Below are 19,781 nucleotides of genomic sequence, written 5' to 3' on the forward strand. Positions count from 1 at the left end.
CTGATATCCGTGCCGACATCAGCCGAGCGGAGCCAGAGACTACCGACAATTAGGGGAGTCCGACGGGAAATGCAGGGGTTAGAGCCGGTGCAGAAAAGCAAAATGGCGTGGCAACCAGACCAAGATGGTTTACAGCAAATTATACAGCTTTTAAAGGAAAGTCAGAGCCCAAATACTGAAGTACAACGAGCAGTTCAACAAGTATCCTTTACTCTACCAGTTTCAATGCTAAAATGTGTATTTCTAGTGGAGTTTGAAGAAATATTTGTCGTTATACCGTTGAGATTTGGCGCGTCACACGTGCTTTCTGATTGTGGTAAACGTATTAGATTTTCATTGCATTCCTTAACAAATCACTTTTTTAGAAACTTGAATCTTTAAATCAGTTTCCTGATTTCAACAATTACCTGATATTCGTCCTTACGAAGTTGAAGAGCGAAGGTAAGCGCGCTGTTGACTATATCAGGTACATGTAGCTGTGTCCTTCTTAGTTCCGGTTCCTCGATCGATGGCGCTTAACTTACCAGCCCACCACAATAAATCAGTTCAAGTCTGTTAAAACTATGGTCTAACATTGATTTATTCTATTTCAGATGAACCGACTCGTTCACTGTCTGGCTTGATTCTCAAGAATAACGTCAAATCACATTACCACACTTTTCCTGATCAAGTGAAAGAATTTATAAAATCAGAATGTCTCGAAGCCATTGGAGATCCGTCACCCCTTATTCGAGCTACAATTGGTATCTTGGTCACCACTATAGCGGCAAAGGGCGATCTTACGAACTGGCCTCAGCTTTTACCAACATTGTGTCAGCTTTTGGACAGTGAAGATTACAATGTCTGTGAGGTACATGTAAAGCGCTGTTCTTTCTAGGCTGGCATCTTTCCAGTTTCCTAAACGTTTATAAATGCATAAGCTTTTATTTTTCAAGCAGCTCCTAAACATGACGTCTGTAGCAATATGTTAATTATAATTTTAGCAACGGACGATTTGATGAATGGTGAAGACTCCTCTAACACTTACTAATTTTACAATACGTAACACGAAATTCATGCCAAAAGTAATAAGCTTAGTTCAAGTGTTATTCGACGATAAATGTATAAGTTTAGTGTGCATAATTTGTTTGGCAGAGACTGCTGAGTAAATATTAAAAGTTATTTGCACTTGTAGTTTGATCTTCAGCAATAGTTGCTCTGTCTAAATGAACATGTTATAAATTTATATTCTAGGGTTAGTTCATTGTTGCTCTCTTGTAAGTCTCCAAAACATGAATGATAAACTTGGTGGACCTTGGGAACCTATTAAAATAATGGTTACATGTACATGTGAGAATTCAGTGTCTATTAGGGTAGGGATGTTCAGTGGAAAAAGGTTTTGCCTAAAACAGAAAACACCTTCAAATAGGGTCAAGTATTTATTTAAGGCAAGGGATGGGAGCAGACTTGACAGGAGTGGGGTTCCAAATTCGGACCACAAACTAAATGCCAAGGCAACACTTTCATATCTGCAATAATGCACAGTCCCTTGCAATACACTAAGTATCAGTTTTACACTTCTTTTTGTCAGATGCATGGATTAGAGTTTTGTGATAATTCTATTATTGAATCTGGAATCAATACAATGGGCTGTAGTTATGATAACAATTCTAATCCAGAAGGCTTCTAGCGTTCAAGTATTTTGTTTCAGGCCAGGCAACTTCTACATAGATAAGCTACAGAAGTTGCTATTTTGCAAACTGCCATGGTACTTACACCCACATGTCGCAGTTGAAAACACTGATGTTCTCATAACCTGTGTTTGTAGGGAGCTTTTGGTGCGCTGCAGAAGATTTGTGAAGATTCTGCTGAACAGCTTGATAGTGATGCTCTCAACAGACCCCTCATCATACTAATCCCAAAGTTCCTGCAGTTCTTCAGACATGCAAGCCCTAAAATAAGGCGAGTACATGTACAGCTATTTTTAGATTATGGGAAATCAGAAATTTTTATGGGAATGGGTTTATTACCACTAAAACTGAATGAGTGAAATATTTATTTTGGAGTAGCTATACAGTGCAGGGCCACTTTTGAAGGTGTATACAGATATGTATTTAGTGGCTCATTTGGCTCGTTTGGCTTGGCAGTGGATAAAAGAATGAGAAATAATCTAAACATGTGTTAAGTCCTAGGTCTATATATTTAGTGGCTCGTTTGGCTCAACAGTGGATGACAGGAGCAAATGAGCGGGATCATGTGATGGATGGTTAGTTTAGCCTTTATTTTGATTGCCTTCTTAGCTTGGTGATGGTGGTTTTTATCTAAATTTTTTGCAGATCTCATGCTATTGCCTGCGTGAACCAATTTATTGTAACACGAACGCAGGCCCTCATGGTTCACATAGGAACCTTTATTGAGGTAGGGACATTTGTTTTGTTTTTCTTTGAATTCAATACAGCTTGACATCTACACTCGGCAACAACATGAAAGCCAGTGACTATGCATCATTTTTGGAAAGTTTTATATTGTACAATCTACTCTGTAGCATTAGACAGATTATTTTACAAAAATTTATTGAAGGTTTCCTGTTTAGGCATCTGGGAAGAATTCAAGGTTTACTCATCCTTTAAATGTTGTTTGCATGTAAATACACTTGGAAGCACCATTCAACTGTTTTCAATTTGTTATACTACCATGTTATGAGTGGAAAGTGCAATTACTGGTTTCTTTTATTCACTGTTGCTTTTTTCCCTAATACGAAAAACACCTTTATCATAGAATCTTTTTGCCCTTGCTGGGGATGAGGACCCAGAAGTGAGGAAAAATGTTTGCAGAGCTCTTGTCATGCTCCTGGAGGTCAGAGCAGATCAACTAATTCCACACATGAATAATATTGTGGAGGTAAGTATGATGTAAAATACAAAGTTGATGTCTTGCAAACTAATTTTCACAAGGGAGATCAATATACAAGGCCAGGTCCACAGATATTGAGAGTAAAGAATATTAGGGGACTTCAATTTTGAGTACTAGTACGAGATCAAGCATGAGAACTTTGCGATTATAGTTTGCAGGCTTCACATTATCACGTCACATTCCCATCTCATCCCATGAATTACCCTCTCTACCTGGTTTGAAATTCAAAAATCGTATTCATACTCAATCTCATACTTGTAGACCAATCTAAAGTTCCTTATTGTCAATTCGGGAAAACCATCTTCAGTTTGATGCACTGCCAAATCCTCTGGACTAATTTTCATACACTGTAGAGCTTTCTGATATTGAATAAGGACAATTTACTTTTCAAGTGATGTCTTGTAACAGGATAAAAATAAGGGAAAGATGACTCTTTACCCCTTCAACCACATATTTAAACTGTGTTCTCCTTTCTAGTACATGCTGATGAGGACACAAGACAAAGATGAGAATGTATCACTTGAAGCTTGTGAGTTCTGGTTAACCCTGGCAGAGCAGCCCATCTGTAAAGAGGCTCTCAATCCCCACCTGCACAGGTGACAAGAATTTATACTTATTTACTCATTGATTCCATGAATCAACGGAAATATGACCAAGCATGTACTTTACCTGGTCAAGTGTGGTGAAACTTTTATAAGAAAATTAATTGACCTACTGTATTTTTCAACTGCAGGCTCATTCCCATATTGGTGAATGGAATGAGGTACTCGGAGATAGATCTGATTCTTCTAAAGGTAGCTTGTGTTTTGTAACTTGTTTCCTTGATTATTTACTTGATTGTTTTGTTGGTAGATTGATTGATTTTTTTAGTCATAATGACTGACTGTCTGTCAGTGTCTGACTGACTGTCTGACTGACGGATGGGCTGACTGACTGACTTTCTGACTGACTGACTGATTGATTGACTGACTGACTGACTGACTGATTGATTGATTGATTGATTGATTGATTGACTGACTGACTGACTGACTGACACTGGGATTTTGTTTCTTACACCAGGCTGACAATGAGGATGACGAGTCTGTTCCTGATAGTGAACAGGACATCAGACCAAGATTCCATAAATCCAAGACACACAGCCAGCAACATGAAGCTGATGGAGAAATTGATGTAAGATTTTGATCACATGATATCTTTTGCTAAACACCAATTCAGTTGTCTGAAATGTAACCCTGATAGATTATATTCAAAACCTCAGCTTTATCCTAACATCAAACAAAAAAAGACTGTGTTTGACCACATTTCCAAACACTGAGAAGAGAGTTGAAAATAAAGCATGTAGTGGAGTATTTTTGATGAACTTCAAGGTGTTTGGTAGTGTGGTCAAACGTTTTCTTGAGTGTTTGGTATATCTTCTCAATCAAAACTAAATATGAGGAGAAAACAGAGAAATAAAATCTTAAAAATCTATGCTAATTAAGATCAGATATCCAAACACTGTCACAGTTATGATATGTGATGAATTATTGATTTTGAGAAATGACTATGAAGTGAAACCTACATGTAGCTAAGTCTTGTGTCAGAAGATTTTAACAAGAGATTCTCACATTCACCACAGAAATCTGTTTAGCACTTTTTACTGGTGGCTTGTCCCATTTAGCAAATTTGGATCCATACAGCACACTGCTCATCCTCATTATGAAATTTGCATGCTCAAATAATCGAGGAGACACTTATCTCTGACATTTTGGAACGAACACTGCAGGTAGAGGTCTAGAAGTGATCACAGTAGACTGTTTAGAAAATAATTTAAAGAAACATAATTTAAGGACTAACTGATGAAATATGAAAATTAATTCAAGTGTTATAAGGAAAAGTTAAAAATATTGTTCATTGTTTTTGTCACTTCCATTGTTTCACACCAACTGATGCTGAATTTTTTAGGGAGAAAGTGACGGAGAAGATGATGATGACATGGATGATGATGCCCTTTCAGACTGGAACTTGAGTGAGTTGTTTGTTGTCAAAGAATTTAATAAATAATAATTCAAATAATAATTGTAATTCTTAAACTATATTTTCATCTCTTATCCTTCAGGGAAATGCTCTGCAGCTGCCTTGGATGTGCTTGCTAGTGTGTTCCGTGATGATCTGTTACCAGTGTTGCTTCCAATCTTGAAGGAGACATTGTTTCATCCTGACTGGGAAGCCAAAGAGTCTGGCATCCTTGTACTTGGTGCCATAGCTGAAGGTAAAAATATTGTGTGGTTTGCACTAGCTGTAGAGTTAAACACAGAAGAAGTATAACCATTGAGTGGATACTTAACTGAGGTTGACTTTCACACCAATTTTGCTAATGCTTACATCAAGTTACATTATCGTAAAAAATAGAAGTGTAGCACATATCTGTTCTTTTGTACATTTACCTCATGTATATTGATAGTGAAACCAGAACTTGCAGTTACTACTTCTTACTTTCATATATGTGACCTTTCACGCGAAAACGTGCATTAACGGCTTTCCGTTTTCGAACGGAATTCCGTTTAGAGGCCGTTTGAAAGCCGTTTGAAAGAAATTTGCATTCGTTCGAATGACCTGGGTCATCCGTTCAAAAAAAATTTGCATCCGTTCGAACGGCTTGATCACCCGTTCGGTAGAAACGTCCAGCCGTTCGAACGACTTGCTCACCCGTTTGTTAAAAACATCCAACCGTTCGAACGACTTGCTCACCCGTTTGGTAAAAACATCCATCCGTTCGAAAGACTTGCTCACCCGTTCGATAAAAATGTCCAACCGTTCGAACGACTTGCTCACCCGTTTGTTAAAAACATCCAATCTTTCGAACGACTTGCTCACCCGTTCGCTGGAACATCCATCCGTTCAAACGACTTGAGTAAACCGTTGAACGGCTTTGATCATCCGTTCAGGAAAAAAATATCAAGGCATACGTGCGGTTGTCTCTACTTGTTCGCGTACTCGCGTGTTCATGTCACGTTCACGGAAAAAATCCCTTCAATCACTTGAATAGTCTGCTAGCAGATTACGCGACAATCACAAAATAGCTCTTAATAATGAAGCTCATAAAGATCGCACTATGGTGTAGTTAGCCTGGGATCCAACGGTTTTTGCTTTTGAATGCCGATTCAGAAGTGTGTTTTCGTTTTCTTCTTCTTGCGTGATCTGTGAGCGAAGACAACTTTCGTTCAAAGTTCACACTGAACCGCTGCGTGTGTAAACAAATGAGAACTACGATGTTGTAAATTTCTTTTAAAACTTCTCGCAAAGTTATCATTACAGGCGAAGAACTCATTGAATAAGAATAAGAATAGCAACTATTGTTATATACCTCGTTCTTCAAAGCACACCGGCACATGTAAATAAAGTGGCCGGGTATTCTGAAGTTGCTCCGAAACTTGAAAGTCGCCTGTAAAAGCGAACTTCTTGAATTCTACCCTGTTTACAATGCGGTTTAATAAACATTACCGATGTAACTATGGTTGTGATAAGCACAGACACTGTAAATGATTTTCTGAACACCGAAATCTCATGAGTCTGCCTTGTGCATTCCTCTTATTTCGAAGAAAATCCACTGAATGAAACCTTTAAGACGGCAGCATGCACTGAGCTTGAGTAGATAAGATAACAATCGTGTTGTTGTGACGCCCTGAGTTTGTATCAAGTTTCAAACATTACTGATGCGTGAAAACTGAGTCACACTTCTGTCATGCATGCATAGTCCTGTGCTTGTTTTCGTCGACTGAGAAGCTTGCTTGTTTTAAAATTTGGGTTACACTTCCCAGTAAATATGCTGCTTTTTTAACCTTTGCCACAAGGGACATTCCGGACAGAAAAAGCCATTTCAAACGAGCTCATTTCACGCAGGATTTCACGCCGCTACCACACCGCGGGTCTGGGATTCCGGGACACATCGTAATAATAATTGTAAACAGTAAAATTTCCTCCATGTCGCCGAAAAAGAAAACAAAGCGAACCCAGGCGACGAAAATGTACTGTTGCTTAACTGTTGTTGCCAAAGGCCTTATTTCTGTCTCAAGCTGTAAAGTTATTTTGAGACATTCTCGATTCACACGTTGCTTGCACGTGACCAAAATCTTCCACCGTCAGTGATAAAATCTACCGAAAGATTTATTCGTGAACAAAAACTCTCACCAAGAATGACTTCAACAAGGTTTAGACTTTTTATGGAGCAGTCGCAAGAAGTTGCCCGCTTGCGGATGCAAAAAGAAGTTCTTGCGCGTGCATTATTTTTGGGCTGTACTGAAAGACAAAGAATTGACAAAGACTCCCATAAACGACTGTGTATAAAAGAATTCGGCTTTTGCGATCTGCTTCAGCAAACTCAGTTACGAATGTTCTCTGCATTTCAAGTTTACTTTCTTTGGCTGTCAGTGGTGAAATAAAGTAGTAACAGGAGCAGTTTCAATGATTAAAAGCCATCCGTTCGAAATTATTTTTAAGTGAAATATGTAGCGGCACAGCACCATTCGAAATAAACAAAACGAATTATAATCATCAAGTTTATAAGCCGTTCGTGACTGCTCGTTCGAAGATTTCATGAGCCGTTCGAACGTTTAGATCACCCGTTCGAAATTTTTTTATGAGCCATTCGAACGGTTCCGTTACCCGTTCGGAATGTTTTACAAGCCGTTCGAACGGTTAGGCTAACCGTTCGCAATTTTTCCTGAGCCGTTCGAACGGTTTGGCTATCCGTTCGCAATTTTTCCTGAGCCGTTCGAACGGTTAGGCTACCCGTTTGCAATTTTTCCTGAGCCGTTCGAACGGCTAGGCTACCCGTTCGGAATACTTAATCACCCGTTCGAACACTCACTGAAACCCGTTTCAAACGGCTTGGTGACCCGTTTGTAACCCGTTCGATGGCCGTTCGTTTCACCCGTGTAACGGAAAGTCGTTAATGCACGTTTTCGCGTGAAAGGTCACATATGTTGTAGACTCCAGGCATTCCAAGCACTACGCTGTTAATGGTCAACATTTTTTACTTGGATGTGTGCATTTGTTGTTTAGGTTGTTTGAGTGGTATATCTCCTCACCTACCAGAACTGATTCCTTTCCTGATCAACTCTCTTTCTGAGAAAAGGGTGAGTTTTAACTGCTAGTGTAACTTGACCAATAGTCAAATAACAGCTTGGTTAGTGTCCTTGACTTGTTACTGTGTTTTTGCCCAGGCTTTGGTACGTTCTATCACTTGCTGGACCCTTAGTCGTTATGCGCACTGGGTCGTCAGTCAGCCACACGAGGCATATCTCCAACGTCTTATGACAGAGGTACATTTCTGTTGTTTTGTACAGTATTCCAAACTCTTTTGTTACTTTGATACTTTACATGTTACATTCTTTACCTGTTCTGTTTGTTTTTACAACTTTTAGCTTCTTAAAAGGATTTTGGATAGTAACAAGAGAGTTCAAGAAGCAGCTTGCAGGTGACCAACAACTATTTTTTTCTTTCAGTTTAAGTATCTTGCTGGTGGTACCTTGATGATCTGCTAATTCTTAGACCTAACTTGAGAAAATGTAGCACAGCAAATGCTGCAACCAACCAACATTGCACTAATCAATGGACCTAAGTCTGAAGGATGGGCCCACTTCTATTGCTGTACTGTGTATAGAAACCAAAAAATAACCCTTTGGAAGAGCAATGTCCAATTTCAGCGAGGGATTAGTACTTGCCCTCTTCAAGAAGTGTCCCTCCCCTCCCCTCCTGCAGATGAGACTGCATGCATTGTTCTTTTTCTGGTCCATTAATTTGTTGTGTAAATTTGTTGTGTAGTGCCTTTGCCACTCTGGAAGAAGAAGCCTGCACTGAACTTGTTCCGTACCTGAGCTTTATTCTAGAAACGCTCGTGTTTGCCTTCAACAAATATCAGGTTGGTTAAAGCTTGGCTTCATTTAATAATACCTTATTTAAAAATACATTTATCTTTGTAGTATTTTATTGGGCTTTTCTCTTGGTTGCCCTTAATTGTTGTTTGTTTGTTCTTTTTTTCTGTTTTTTTTTTCCCTTCTCTCAAAATGTGATTGTCTACTATGTACCAGTAAGGGTGCACTTGTGTGTAACAAGCAAGTAGTATAGTGTAGAAAATGACATTGTGTTACATGTAGTAGCTCAGTAGTTTGTAATGACCTTGGTGCATTGTGATTCATGATTTAAAGATATGTTTGTTGTACTAAACACAATCATTTCTTTTTCTTCTATAGCACAAGAACCTTCTCATTCTGTACGATGCCATTGGTACACTTGCTGACTCTGTGGGACACCACCTAAACAAGCCTGAGTTCATTAACATGCTGATGCCACCACTTATTCAGAAATGGAACCAGCTGAAAGATGAGGACAAAGACCTCTTTCCACTCCTGGAATGTCTTTCATCAGTTGCCACAGCTCTGCGTTCTGGCTTTCTTCCATATGCCGAGCCTGTGTTCCAAAGATGTGTCTCACTGGTGGAGCAAACCCTAGCTCAGAGTGTGGTAGGTGCACATTGAAGGAACCTAGGGCTCAGTTCAGACATTATGCTTCTGCCGTGCTGAACTTAATTGCATTTAGGTTCGACTGTAGCATGGCAGAAACACGACTCTGATTCAGACGTCTTGCCAGAGTTGTACCAAATTCAGGGATGTTGCTGAAGCCTAGTAACAATAATAACTCCCTGCATGAACACAATCACCAAAAATACGTCAGTATAATAAATGAATTTTGTTTGGCGCTGCAGGAGCATGACATTTGAATTGCTGCCGTCAGAGTCGAACTTAATTTGAGTACTGAACTTAATTCAAAAGTTCGATTCAGACACAATGCTTCTGCCATGCCTTAGTCAAACTTTAAATTCTGCCTTAAATTTGGCTTGCAGAAGCATGGCATCTCAGTGAACTGGGCCTAAAATTTACCATCTCACACTATCATGCTGAGGGTTTTCTTTTTGTGCTTTCTTCAGGCATCTCAAACTCATCCCGAGCAGTTTGAACCTCCTGATAAGGACTTCATGATCGTGGCATTGGATCTTTTGAGTGGATTAGCTGAAGGACTTGAAGGGCAAATTGAGCAATTTGTTATTAGAAGCAACACAATGACTCTCCTCTACCAGTGTATGCAGGTAAACTTTCCACTCTACAAGCTCTGAGATTGTTATCATAGGAAAAAAAAAGACTGTATGCATTTGGTAATTTTTTTAAGATTGCCATGCATTGTTAAGAATCATAAGTTCTGTTAAAGGAGCTATGTCATGGTTTGCTCATCGTGAAAAGCTTTGCTTCAATTTTTTAAGTTTTTTGTTTGTAATCCATGTTAATCTTCTTCCTTAACCATCTTTGTTCCCTTGTGGTTTATTATTTCTTTGGTGTTCTTCTATTTTAGTAAACTACCATTTTCAGATTTCCTTTTTTTTTAAAGGGGATTTTGTAAGTGGCCAAAATACTGTGACTGAGCTCCTTTAAGTAACTAGTAACAGCTTTTCCATTTTACATGTACGTAGAAAGGTTAACTGGTCTACTTTGTTGGATTTTCAGGACAAAATGCCGGAAGTAAGACAAAGCTCGTTTGCCCTGCTGGGAGATTTGACTAAAGCCTGCTTCCAGCATGTCAAACCTTGCATTGGTAAGTGAAAACAACAGACATTTTGCTACAGAGATAGGACATTGCTTGTCTCACATGAAAAAGTAAATTACCATCTGTTAATACTTGTGTATGTTCAACTCAATGTCTTGCAGGGGATTTTTTACCAATCCTGGGTCAGAATCTCAATCCAGAATTCATTTCTGTTTGCAACAATGCTACTTGGGCCATTGGAGAAATCTCTGTACAGTTAGGTAAGGTATAATTCATATTGCATTGGATTTATCAGTGCCACTCTGCAAGTTGTTGTTGTTGTTTTTTTAATTGAACTTAAAATTTGACAATTTTTGCAATCAGTTGTGTTTGATTTCACCAAAGAAAGAGGGTGTGTAAGATACTTGTCATAGAAAATGTCAAAGTTAATGACACTATGCACATTAGTACTGCTAGAAACATACAGACCTTGAATTTCTTGCATTGACCTCTTTTATTGAATGTACATTGTATTTGAGTAAAATTATTTTGATTTTTTTTGTTGTCTAAAATTTAGGATCTGAAATGAAGCAGTATATCAACTTGGTGTTGCAACAGCTTATCACTATTATTAACAGACCTCACACTCCAAAGACGCTGCAAGAGAACACAGGTAAATGTCAACATTGAAACATGTACATTGTAGCTACTACATATAGCCATGAATGTGGAGGACATACCATTCTTACCTTGAAATTCTGATATGGCCAGCAGCATCTGCATTGTCAGCTTGAACCTGAAAGAAATCATAATTAAAGGCAAACTTTCAATCAGACCAAGAGAGAGAAAAAAAAACATTTAGAAGGAGATAAGCAGACGAGATTTCAAGGTAAACTATTGTTTGCAGTTCTTCTAGGAGAAATGCTCAGTTTGTAATGAAAAAGGAACAATTATACATGAGCCATAAACTGATGGTCATGTCAGTAAAGGCTTACCCTGCAGTTGCAAAATTAAGGAGATCACTCCTTTTGGAGGATTATTACTTTCATAGCTTGGTGGGTCCCTTCAGTTTATCAAGCCCAAAGTGACTACAGTTGGACCAAGCTGTCTAAAACTCTAGTTATAGTGAACTCAAATAATCTTCTGGTGGATACGCTTCTCCAGTCATTTACTATCGGCTCTCTTGAATCCTGACCTTCTTGAACTAAGAAACTGTACAAGTACCTTAAAAGCTCTAAAAGCAGCTACAGCAATGTGCCTTTACCTGTACCTTCTACAACAAATTGTTTGCGAAAAAAAGAAACCGCCCAGCTGTCATTTGCCTGTTTGTGAGTGCATTGCCGGACGTGTGGTGCGTAACTGTTTGAATTATTTTGTGTTTCCTCACCCCATCATTCTGTGGTCAGTTGTGTGACTAACCATAACACAAGTGACTGGATGATTTGTGGCTTACATGTATTATAAGGAAACTAACTTGTCTTTTGTTGTAGAATTGTTGTCTTGTAAACATCAAGTGCATCCACATTAAGCTGGCGTTGTGTTAACTGGAAGGGCAAACTGATCATCGTGCACAAGTCTGATGACATTACTTTTGCGATTTATCTTTCTTTGCTACATATATTGTCCACAGTGTACAAAAAAGATCCTGGGCCAGTTCAAATTTTTTCAAGTTCCTCCATTGAATGCATTTTACTCACTGTATGTTACTTTGCTCTGTTATCATGACACATGTAGCGTTCATTACTGTATGTTCATCCTTGATCTATGATAAGTCATGTTTTACATTTGTATAACGTTTTGGGCTGTTTTCTGCAAATTGCTTTATTGCTATTAACCTTTTCTGTCGTCATAGATTTTGAATATATGCATCACGTGATGTCATAGGTGCCATAAAACATAAATTCTAAACATGAAATGTTTAAATGGTTGTAAATAAACATCCTGTGCTTTGTAATCAGAAAAGGACACACTTTGTTAAGTATAGCAAGCATAAAAATTATAACTTGCACTTTTTCAGAAAGGCTTTTTCAAAAAATAATTATTATTTATTAAGGTACAGTATCTTGGAAACTATGATTGTGTGTCCACTTAAAGTTCTGTAGTCCATGTCAATCTTTTGCAATATTTGACATACATGTATTTGTTCCTCAGCGGTTTATTATCCCTTTGGGTGTTTTTCTTTGGAATAAATATACAATGTAGAAACTTAAAGGTATCCTTCAGTAGGAAGATAAATTAACTTATTTGGAATTATGAAACCCAACCTTCAAAGAGTAGTAATTTTTTATCACCTTGTGACAATTACGTGTACCGTGGGACACAGTGCAAGAATGGTCCTTTTGCCCTTTCCTCGCTGATGTAGCATTGTGTAATTACATGTACTACATTGTATGTCAAAAGTAATTACAGATAATGTTAACAGTCACAGACATGTTAATAAAGTTGGTGAGGCAGTGACTGTGTGCATGTTTGTGTACTATTCTATGTTCTGACTGCATGAATTTGTTTCTTTCCCTGTTAATTGTTGTGTTTTTAGCTATCACAATTGGGCGTCTGGGTTTAGTTTGTCCGCAAGAGGTGGCACCCCTGTTACCGCAGTTTATTCAGAAGTGGTGTGTATTAGTGTTTACTTTTTTTTACTTGTGTTGCTTTTATTGTTGGTGGTTTTTGTTTTGTGTTTTTTGAGTAAAATTTTGTCCATTGTTATAGTGCAACATTGCATAATAAATACATTGTGCTATCTAACTTGTTTACAATAATGCAACCCGCTTAACAATAACTATTCTACATTGTGTTTTTACATGGTTAATGGTTTGATCACAAGTTTTAATTGACTAAGTGTCTGGGAGATTATCTTGGTAAAGAATTGTTGATGACCAATAGTTTTGATGGGCCTAGTCTTCACTTTGTTCATAGTTAATAGAGGGGAATGGTTATGAAGCCCGACAAACATCAGAGGAGCAAACAAAGATGCCAAGATTTATGTTGGAAGGTCCATGACTGTTTACAATCTTTTGTTTTGCATTCATACACTATGCATGAATTACGTAACCAAAACGTTTCTTTTGGATAGTTCCTCATTATGGAGTAAACAACTATTGTGTTTTGTGTACGGTCATGACCAAAAAAGAGAACAAAAACGTACAACAAAAAACTTTGCTGGGCTTCTAAACCATTCCCCTCTATGGCTGGTTTTCACATGACGTCACTAAAATTTGAACTACAAAACTATTGATCTTGCTGAGATTTCACTTTAATGATATATAAGAGCAGCTGAAAACTAATATTCATACAAATTTTCGCTCCGAATGGGTTCTTGGTTTTGTGATACACTACGCTTGAATTTCTAAGCTTTTGCGTGACACGGCATTTACATGACGGCCCAGGGCTGTCATGGGGAACTTGGCTATCTGAACAGTTCATCTCTTAAAAAAAGTATTATTTTAGTGTTTTAGAGTTCCTCGAGGGATAAATTCACGCTTTTGTAGCAAAACTCAGTGACAGATGTTTCTGTTGGTTTCCGGCCGCCATGTTGGTGCCCATACGGATGGGCACCAACATGACATCTCCATACAAATCTCTATAAATTTGGGTAAAAAATTTCTCCATGTATCTCGCATAAGAAAAATTGCTGTGACCAGAATTTTGGCAAGAGTCTTTGTATATTTACTTTCTTTTGATTCCCAGATTCTGGACTTTATCTATTGACCGGTTTTGATTTTTATTTTGATCTATTTTGAATTGCGTGACACTGAAAACCAGCAATTAACGATGCTTTGTTTTACAACAACTGAAAGAAGAATGTTGTTATATCTTAGAAGTTTAGTCCACAATGCAACTCCTTTATGGATGGACTCCAAAGTATCTTCTGTTACAATGCTCTGACAGACAGTCACGCAACAAAACTGAGCAATCGCGTGACCAAATGTCAGCATCATTTTTTCTTAAGACTGCTCTCCTATCAATGATGGTCTATATGAAGTTCCTAGTTAGACCCTTCTAAGGATAAAAAGTAGACACACCTCATTTTCCATCCATCCATCAGGCAGTTTTATTTCAAGTCAAGAAAAATGCCAATTTTGAAGAAAAGTCTGAAAATTGAAATTACAACAGTGTAGATTTAATTCCTTTGATGGCTGGAAGAAATGTTTCAGTCTTAAATAAATGAATGACTAAAGGGAATGGTTGAAGGCTGCTACTATTTTCTGGTATTTTAAATAAGGGAATTTTAAAAACTGATGTCTGTGGCAAACATTTTATGTATACAACTTATTAAATTCTTCACCTTTCAGGTGCACATCATTGCGGAACATACGAGACAATGAGGAGAAGGACTCTGCCTTCCGAGGTATCTGTAATATGATTGGTCTCAACCCTGGTGGAGTTGTCCAGGTAAGGTGACGATTAAATACAAAATAATGAATGCACTGCCCTGTTATGTATAATATTATTTATTGTTACAGTAGTGACTAACGAAAGCTCTGTTATAGGACTTCATATTCTTCTGTGATGCTGTAGCATCCTGGGTGAACCCTGGCCCAGACTTGAAGGAGATGTTCCTAAAGGTATGTTTGTATTGGAATCTTTTCATTTACTATCTAACATGCAGTGTAGTCAACCATAACATTTCTTTGTCTTTGTCCTCACAACTTGGATTTAGATCCTTCATGGCTTTAAAAACCAGGTCGGAGAGGAAAACTGGAAGCGATTTTCAAGCCAGTTTCCTGCTGCCCTTCGAGAACGTCTGTCTACTAACTATGGGGTTTGAAGAAAAGCTTCAGTAGTCAGGGTAAAGAAATCTTAAATTCTTAAAAATAGTCAATAATTAATAGTCAGTATTTAAATTTATCAATAGTAATGTCAATGCATTGTTATTTATTTTGGGTATCATCAATGTGCATGTTCTTTTGAAGAAAATTACAGCATGCAGCTATGCATAAAAAGCATATACTTGATACTTCCTAAATTGGTCATGTGGTTGCTAAACCTGAACTTTTCTTTGGTTCAGCTGTAATTTAATTTGAATTGAATACTGTAGTTCTTTCTGTTGAACCATTGCTAAACCTTAACTATGTTGTTCTTGTTCTCAGGTGGGGATAACAGATGGCTTTGTAGTCACTGTTCAGTTCAACAGTGTCCAAAGCCCATGTCAAGATCTTTTGTCTAAATCTCATTGTCCATGTTCCCGTACAAGTCTGTGTTTAGCTAATGGATGTTGCTATGAGGGGACAGTGCCATCATTAAGTGGCAGCCATCTCACCTGAATGTTCGTATGTTGATGGGAAGTGTTTGAACTTTGTGCCAAATTCAAATGATCAATACGTTCGTGAAATAGTGGGATGTGTACTTGTTCGCTGTCGTTTGCGTCCTTGTTGTCAGTGGCCACCAGTTGTGATGTCAAGTGCTGCGATGTGGCAGTGTCATTGAAAAGCTGTTACAGTAATATTTTTGTCCGTATTTTAGAGCTGGCTGGAATCAAGTCAACCCTATTGGTGCAAATACATTCAATGCTCATCTGCTTTATGCAAGTATTTTCTGTTACTTTGCAAATTATAGTTTCACTAAATAGTGGAAAAGTAAGTTTAACTCTGCATAACGTTATCGTAGTTGTTAATGATGTTATGTAAAATAATGTACATGGTGATGTAGAATGCAGGAAGCTTCCTTCACTCTCCCAACACTTTTTGTTTTTGCTTGTACTGCACATGGAAGTGATTATTCTTTTCTGATGGTTTGTGAAAATTAGGATCACCCTTTTTTTCCATATCTTTATTTCTCAATAGGTAAATTAAATCTTCAGAATGTTACACATGAAAGGCCTTGCATCCGAATATAAAATTTGAGAAAAATATGGTAGTACTGAAGGCATCTTCCTGTAAACAGCTACATTAAGACCTAAATTTGTAACTGATATGTATAATAGTATGTAAATTGTATACTCTGTATAGCTGGTATCACACACAAAAACCCTTTGTTCTAGATTTGCAGAGAATTTATAGAAAAATAATGAAACTTTCATTATAAGCGTCAACTCTGTATAAAGTGTGACCTTGGTAACACCAACAGCTGGACTGTTGCGTGGCTTGGAAAGATTTTGATGAAAGACTTCTGCAGGATAGAAGTCTGGGTTGATGGCTTGTAAGGTTTATGCTAATGCATAGTTGTCTTGAAGAAGCTTGCCTGTTTACTTTACTGCAGTGAAAATGCTGTGAGGGTGTCCTTTCTTTGTATAAGAGGGCTACTGCAGCAAACAGCTTAACTGCAAAGATGATTCTTGCACTGTATGTTTGTCCATAATTTTCTTGTAGTTTTGGTATTGAGATGATGTATTGACACTGACATAATTAATACCTTAAAGGAGTCTTCTCACCTCATAACTCCCTTGTGTGTGTATACCAGTCTTTTTCTAGTAACCTAACACCTTTATCACTCTTGATGACATCTGTCCCAATTAAAGAACCTCTGTAAAGCATTTATAGTACAAACCTAAATCTAATCTTGTTTTCTTCAAACTGTGCTTTCTTGTAACCCTTCAGCTTCAAAATTGGCGTGAACATGTGCAGGAAAATAGTGAAACTTGGAAGGCAGTTTCCTTAAATAAGTCCAGCAAAAAGTTGATTAGCAAATATTCAAATTGCACTTGAAGCTGACTGATTCTACAGTGTTTTGCCTGACAAATAGATAGGTTAGCATTTTAGTATGTTATTTTATTATGTTTTGGTAATATATAATATTTTAATTATCAGATGAAGAAATTTTAGGAAGTTAATGTTTTATAGTTTTGTATAAGATTGTAGTAATGAAATTAATGGTTAACGGCTGTGCATGAAATATAAATTTGAATTCAATGTAAGTTACAGTGTATAATGAAAGTGTAGTCTGATAGTGACGTAGCCTGCATCCTTTTATCTTTTACTTCTTGGTCAACATGCAACTTTTCCCGTACTTTTCTTATAGTATTAGATTTAGGAGAGTTTATCTGTAAGCCTAGATTTCCTTCACTAATCTGTCACTGAATTCTCCTGATCAGCAATTTTATGAGAAATAGCCTGTTGATCAAAGTAAGGGCTAAATGGGTTAGGGAAAGCTGTTAATAATGTTTCTAATTTATCTAGCTTGCTAATGTATGCTCAAAAGCAAAGAAAACAGTTTTCATACTTTAAGACCAGAGAAATGGCTCAAAACAATGATTTGGTAAAAACATCAGAAAGGTTGGCAAGTCACAAGCCAAACGCAAGTGATGAAACAACCTTTCTGACAGTTCTTGCAATATGCATAGTAGTTTGCTGAGAAAATGTACCGTGGTTTTTTGCTTTTATTTCTTTTTGAATGAAATGCTTGCAGCTTCCAAGTGGCTTTCCTATAGCTATGGACTGATTCAAAATAATGTGCCAAACTCAAATAAGGGGACCTGATGGCCACATTTACATGTGAGTCCAAGCCCATGTCAGAAGTGCACATGTGTGTCTAGAATCCCTTGAATGGTCCTCTTCAATCAGATTAAAGTTGAACTTCAATACATCCTTCTGTTAAAGCAAATGTTACTTTCTTTGGCTGTCCTGGGATTTTTTGTATCTTTTTTGGCCATTTCTCTTGTTTTCTTTGGTTGTTTAGGCAGTTAGATAACTTATTTATTTTGTACCAGGAAGAATTTTTTGAAATATGTGTAGTGTAGACTTTCATATGTCGAGTGTCATATTGATATTTTAGACATAAACTAATTCAAGTCCTGCATACAATACTGAATGAACAGCTTTAGTAAAACTAACAACTTCCTTAATCTTAGCACATATTTTTGGTGTCTGTAGCAAGTAGTGAAAGGAAAATGGCAAGGTTGCTAAGAAGTAACAGTTTAATTTTGCTTGTGTGAACAGCATAGCTAACAATGTAATGACCATCTTGTTAAAGTAATATTAAATAAATATTTAAGTTAAGTAATTTTAATTATGTAATTCTAAGATGCATGTGACTATAATAATTATTAATTAAAGAGTATCGTCAGTTGAAACTTGTGTATGCAACAAATCAGGTCCACTTGACAATTTCATTTGGAAATTAATGATAGAACAGGCAAGATTCATTGCTTAACCTGATTTGTACTTACATGTGTTTTCACCTGTCAGGGAATTCAGAATTCTTCTTCAAACCTCAACTTGTGGGCAATTAAAACTGAAGCTCTTACTTACCTGGGTTTGAAGATGAAAGCTGCAATTATTGTTAGTTTAATTACTTAAGGTAAATTTATTGAGATATTAATTATAAAGGCTCATCTGGAGATCTCCAAATTAACTGCTGCACCAAAGTTTTTTGTTTCACCACTGTTTCATTTGTGCCCAAAAAATGTGTCTTATCATTTCAACTCAGGATAGCCATGACTGCATAGCTTTTTAACAAATGAATTCGAAAACAAAATGTTGTAGTGTAATTAGTGATTTAATGGTAAATATGACCGTACTTTTGAATGTTACTAATTCGACAGCCAGTTTTTCTAAAATACATTTTGTGTCAATTTTGTATATTTAGCTTTTAATTAATACAGAACACGAACTTGGGTTTTTGGACATGGTGTAAATTGCTTAACTTGTTCAATTACAAGCTCAAAATCCATTTTCCCATTACTAATTTCAATATTTTCCTTTGTTGTCTTCACGAGAACTTGCTCTCCTATCTTAGCTATGTCGGTTACTCTTCAACGCAAACAGTATTAATGATCTTTTTTCTCATCACCCTTATTCTAAATATTTTACTAATGTTCTAAGGAGAAATCGTATGTCAATCTGTTGGGATATATGGTTCAAAAGGCTATGCTTTCATGGTTATCACCTTCTCCAAACCAGCTGGACTGTGTTTGTTTGTCGTACTGTGAGGAATTACATTTATGTGCGTCCAAAGCTGTGTCATTATTATGTCATTGGTGGGTCCGTGTGTGACACTGCAAAATGTTATTTCTATATATTTAAGTAAATAACCGGAATTACAATATAATTAATGGCGTTTAAAATTGTCCAGGAGAATATTTGTCAAGAATTTACAGTATGCATGTTCTGGGAAGATACATGTTAAATAAATGTCACGTTTTAATGTTATTATATTCGTCTTGAATGGATTGGTTCACTCGGGAAATAGTGAGTTAAATGTGAAGTCTGCTCACAAGCCAAGTGGCCCATCAGACCGGCGCTTAGCTCCTGTTTCTGTAGCATGAAGGGACTAAGAGTATTTCTACTCCTCCCCCCTTGATGGGATGCTAGTCCATCGCAGAGTTATGCCCAGCATTAAATTTGCCGGTACCCATTTATACACCTAGGTGAAGAGAGGCACTGTGAGAGTAAAGT

At 37.3% G+C, this 19,781-nt stretch overlaps 1 protein-coding gene across 2 annotated transcripts; it reads left to right on the forward strand.

Annotated features, from left to right (window-relative positions):
- The first annotated feature begins 49 nt into the window (after positions 1-49).
- LOC110050237 (transportin-1-like) lies at positions 50-19,535 on the forward strand. 2 transcript variants are annotated; one of them, XM_089287257.1, is made up of 25 exons: positions 50-201; positions 366-441; positions 594-850; positions 1,808-1,941; positions 2,316-2,397; positions 2,758-2,880; positions 3,370-3,488; positions 3,626-3,686; positions 3,952-4,062; positions 4,837-4,900; positions 4,991-5,143; positions 7,936-8,009; positions 8,097-8,195; positions 8,298-8,350; positions 8,698-8,794; positions 9,126-9,395; positions 9,860-10,018; positions 10,431-10,518; positions 10,632-10,730; positions 11,027-11,122; positions 12,986-13,061; positions 14,742-14,841; positions 14,940-15,014; positions 15,110-15,238; positions 15,540-19,535. In XM_089287257.1, the coding sequence occupies exons 1-24, from the start codon at positions 70-72 to the stop codon at positions 15,215-15,217; spliced, it is 2,706 nt and encodes a 901-aa protein (XP_089143383.1). In that variant the 5' UTR covers positions 50-69; the 3' UTR covers positions 15,218-15,238; positions 15,540-19,535. The 2 variants fall into 2 exon arrangements, 1 of the variants encoding a protein (XP_089143383.1); XR_016206521.1 differs by lacking the exons at positions 12,986-13,061; positions 15,540-19,535 and having other exon boundaries at positions 15,110-15,167.
- The last annotated feature ends 246 nt before the right edge of the window (positions 19,536-19,781 follow it).

This window comes from Orbicella faveolata, unplaced genomic scaffold, assembly GCF_042242905.1.
Source record: "Orbicella faveolata isolate gen_17 unplaced genomic scaffold, um_ofav_v1 contig_14, whole genome shotgun sequence".
Taxonomy (NCBI): Eukaryota; Metazoa; Cnidaria; class Anthozoa; order Scleractinia; family Merulinidae; genus Orbicella; species Orbicella faveolata.

Excerpts from the sequence above, each read along its gene's own strand:
- LOC110050237 (XM_089287257.1), top strand. The coding sequence starts at position 70 with ATGCAGGGGTTAGAGCCGGTGCAGAAAAGCAAAATGGCGTGGCAACCA. Across the intron at positions 2,881-3,369 it reads ACATGAATAATATTGTGGAG|TACATGCTGATGAGGACACA; the intron begins GTAAGTATGATG and ends TCTCCTTTCTAG. Across the intron at positions 3,687-3,951 it reads TAGATCTGATTCTTCTAAAG|GCTGACAATGAGGATGACGA; the intron begins GTAGCTTGTGTT and ends TTCTTACACCAG.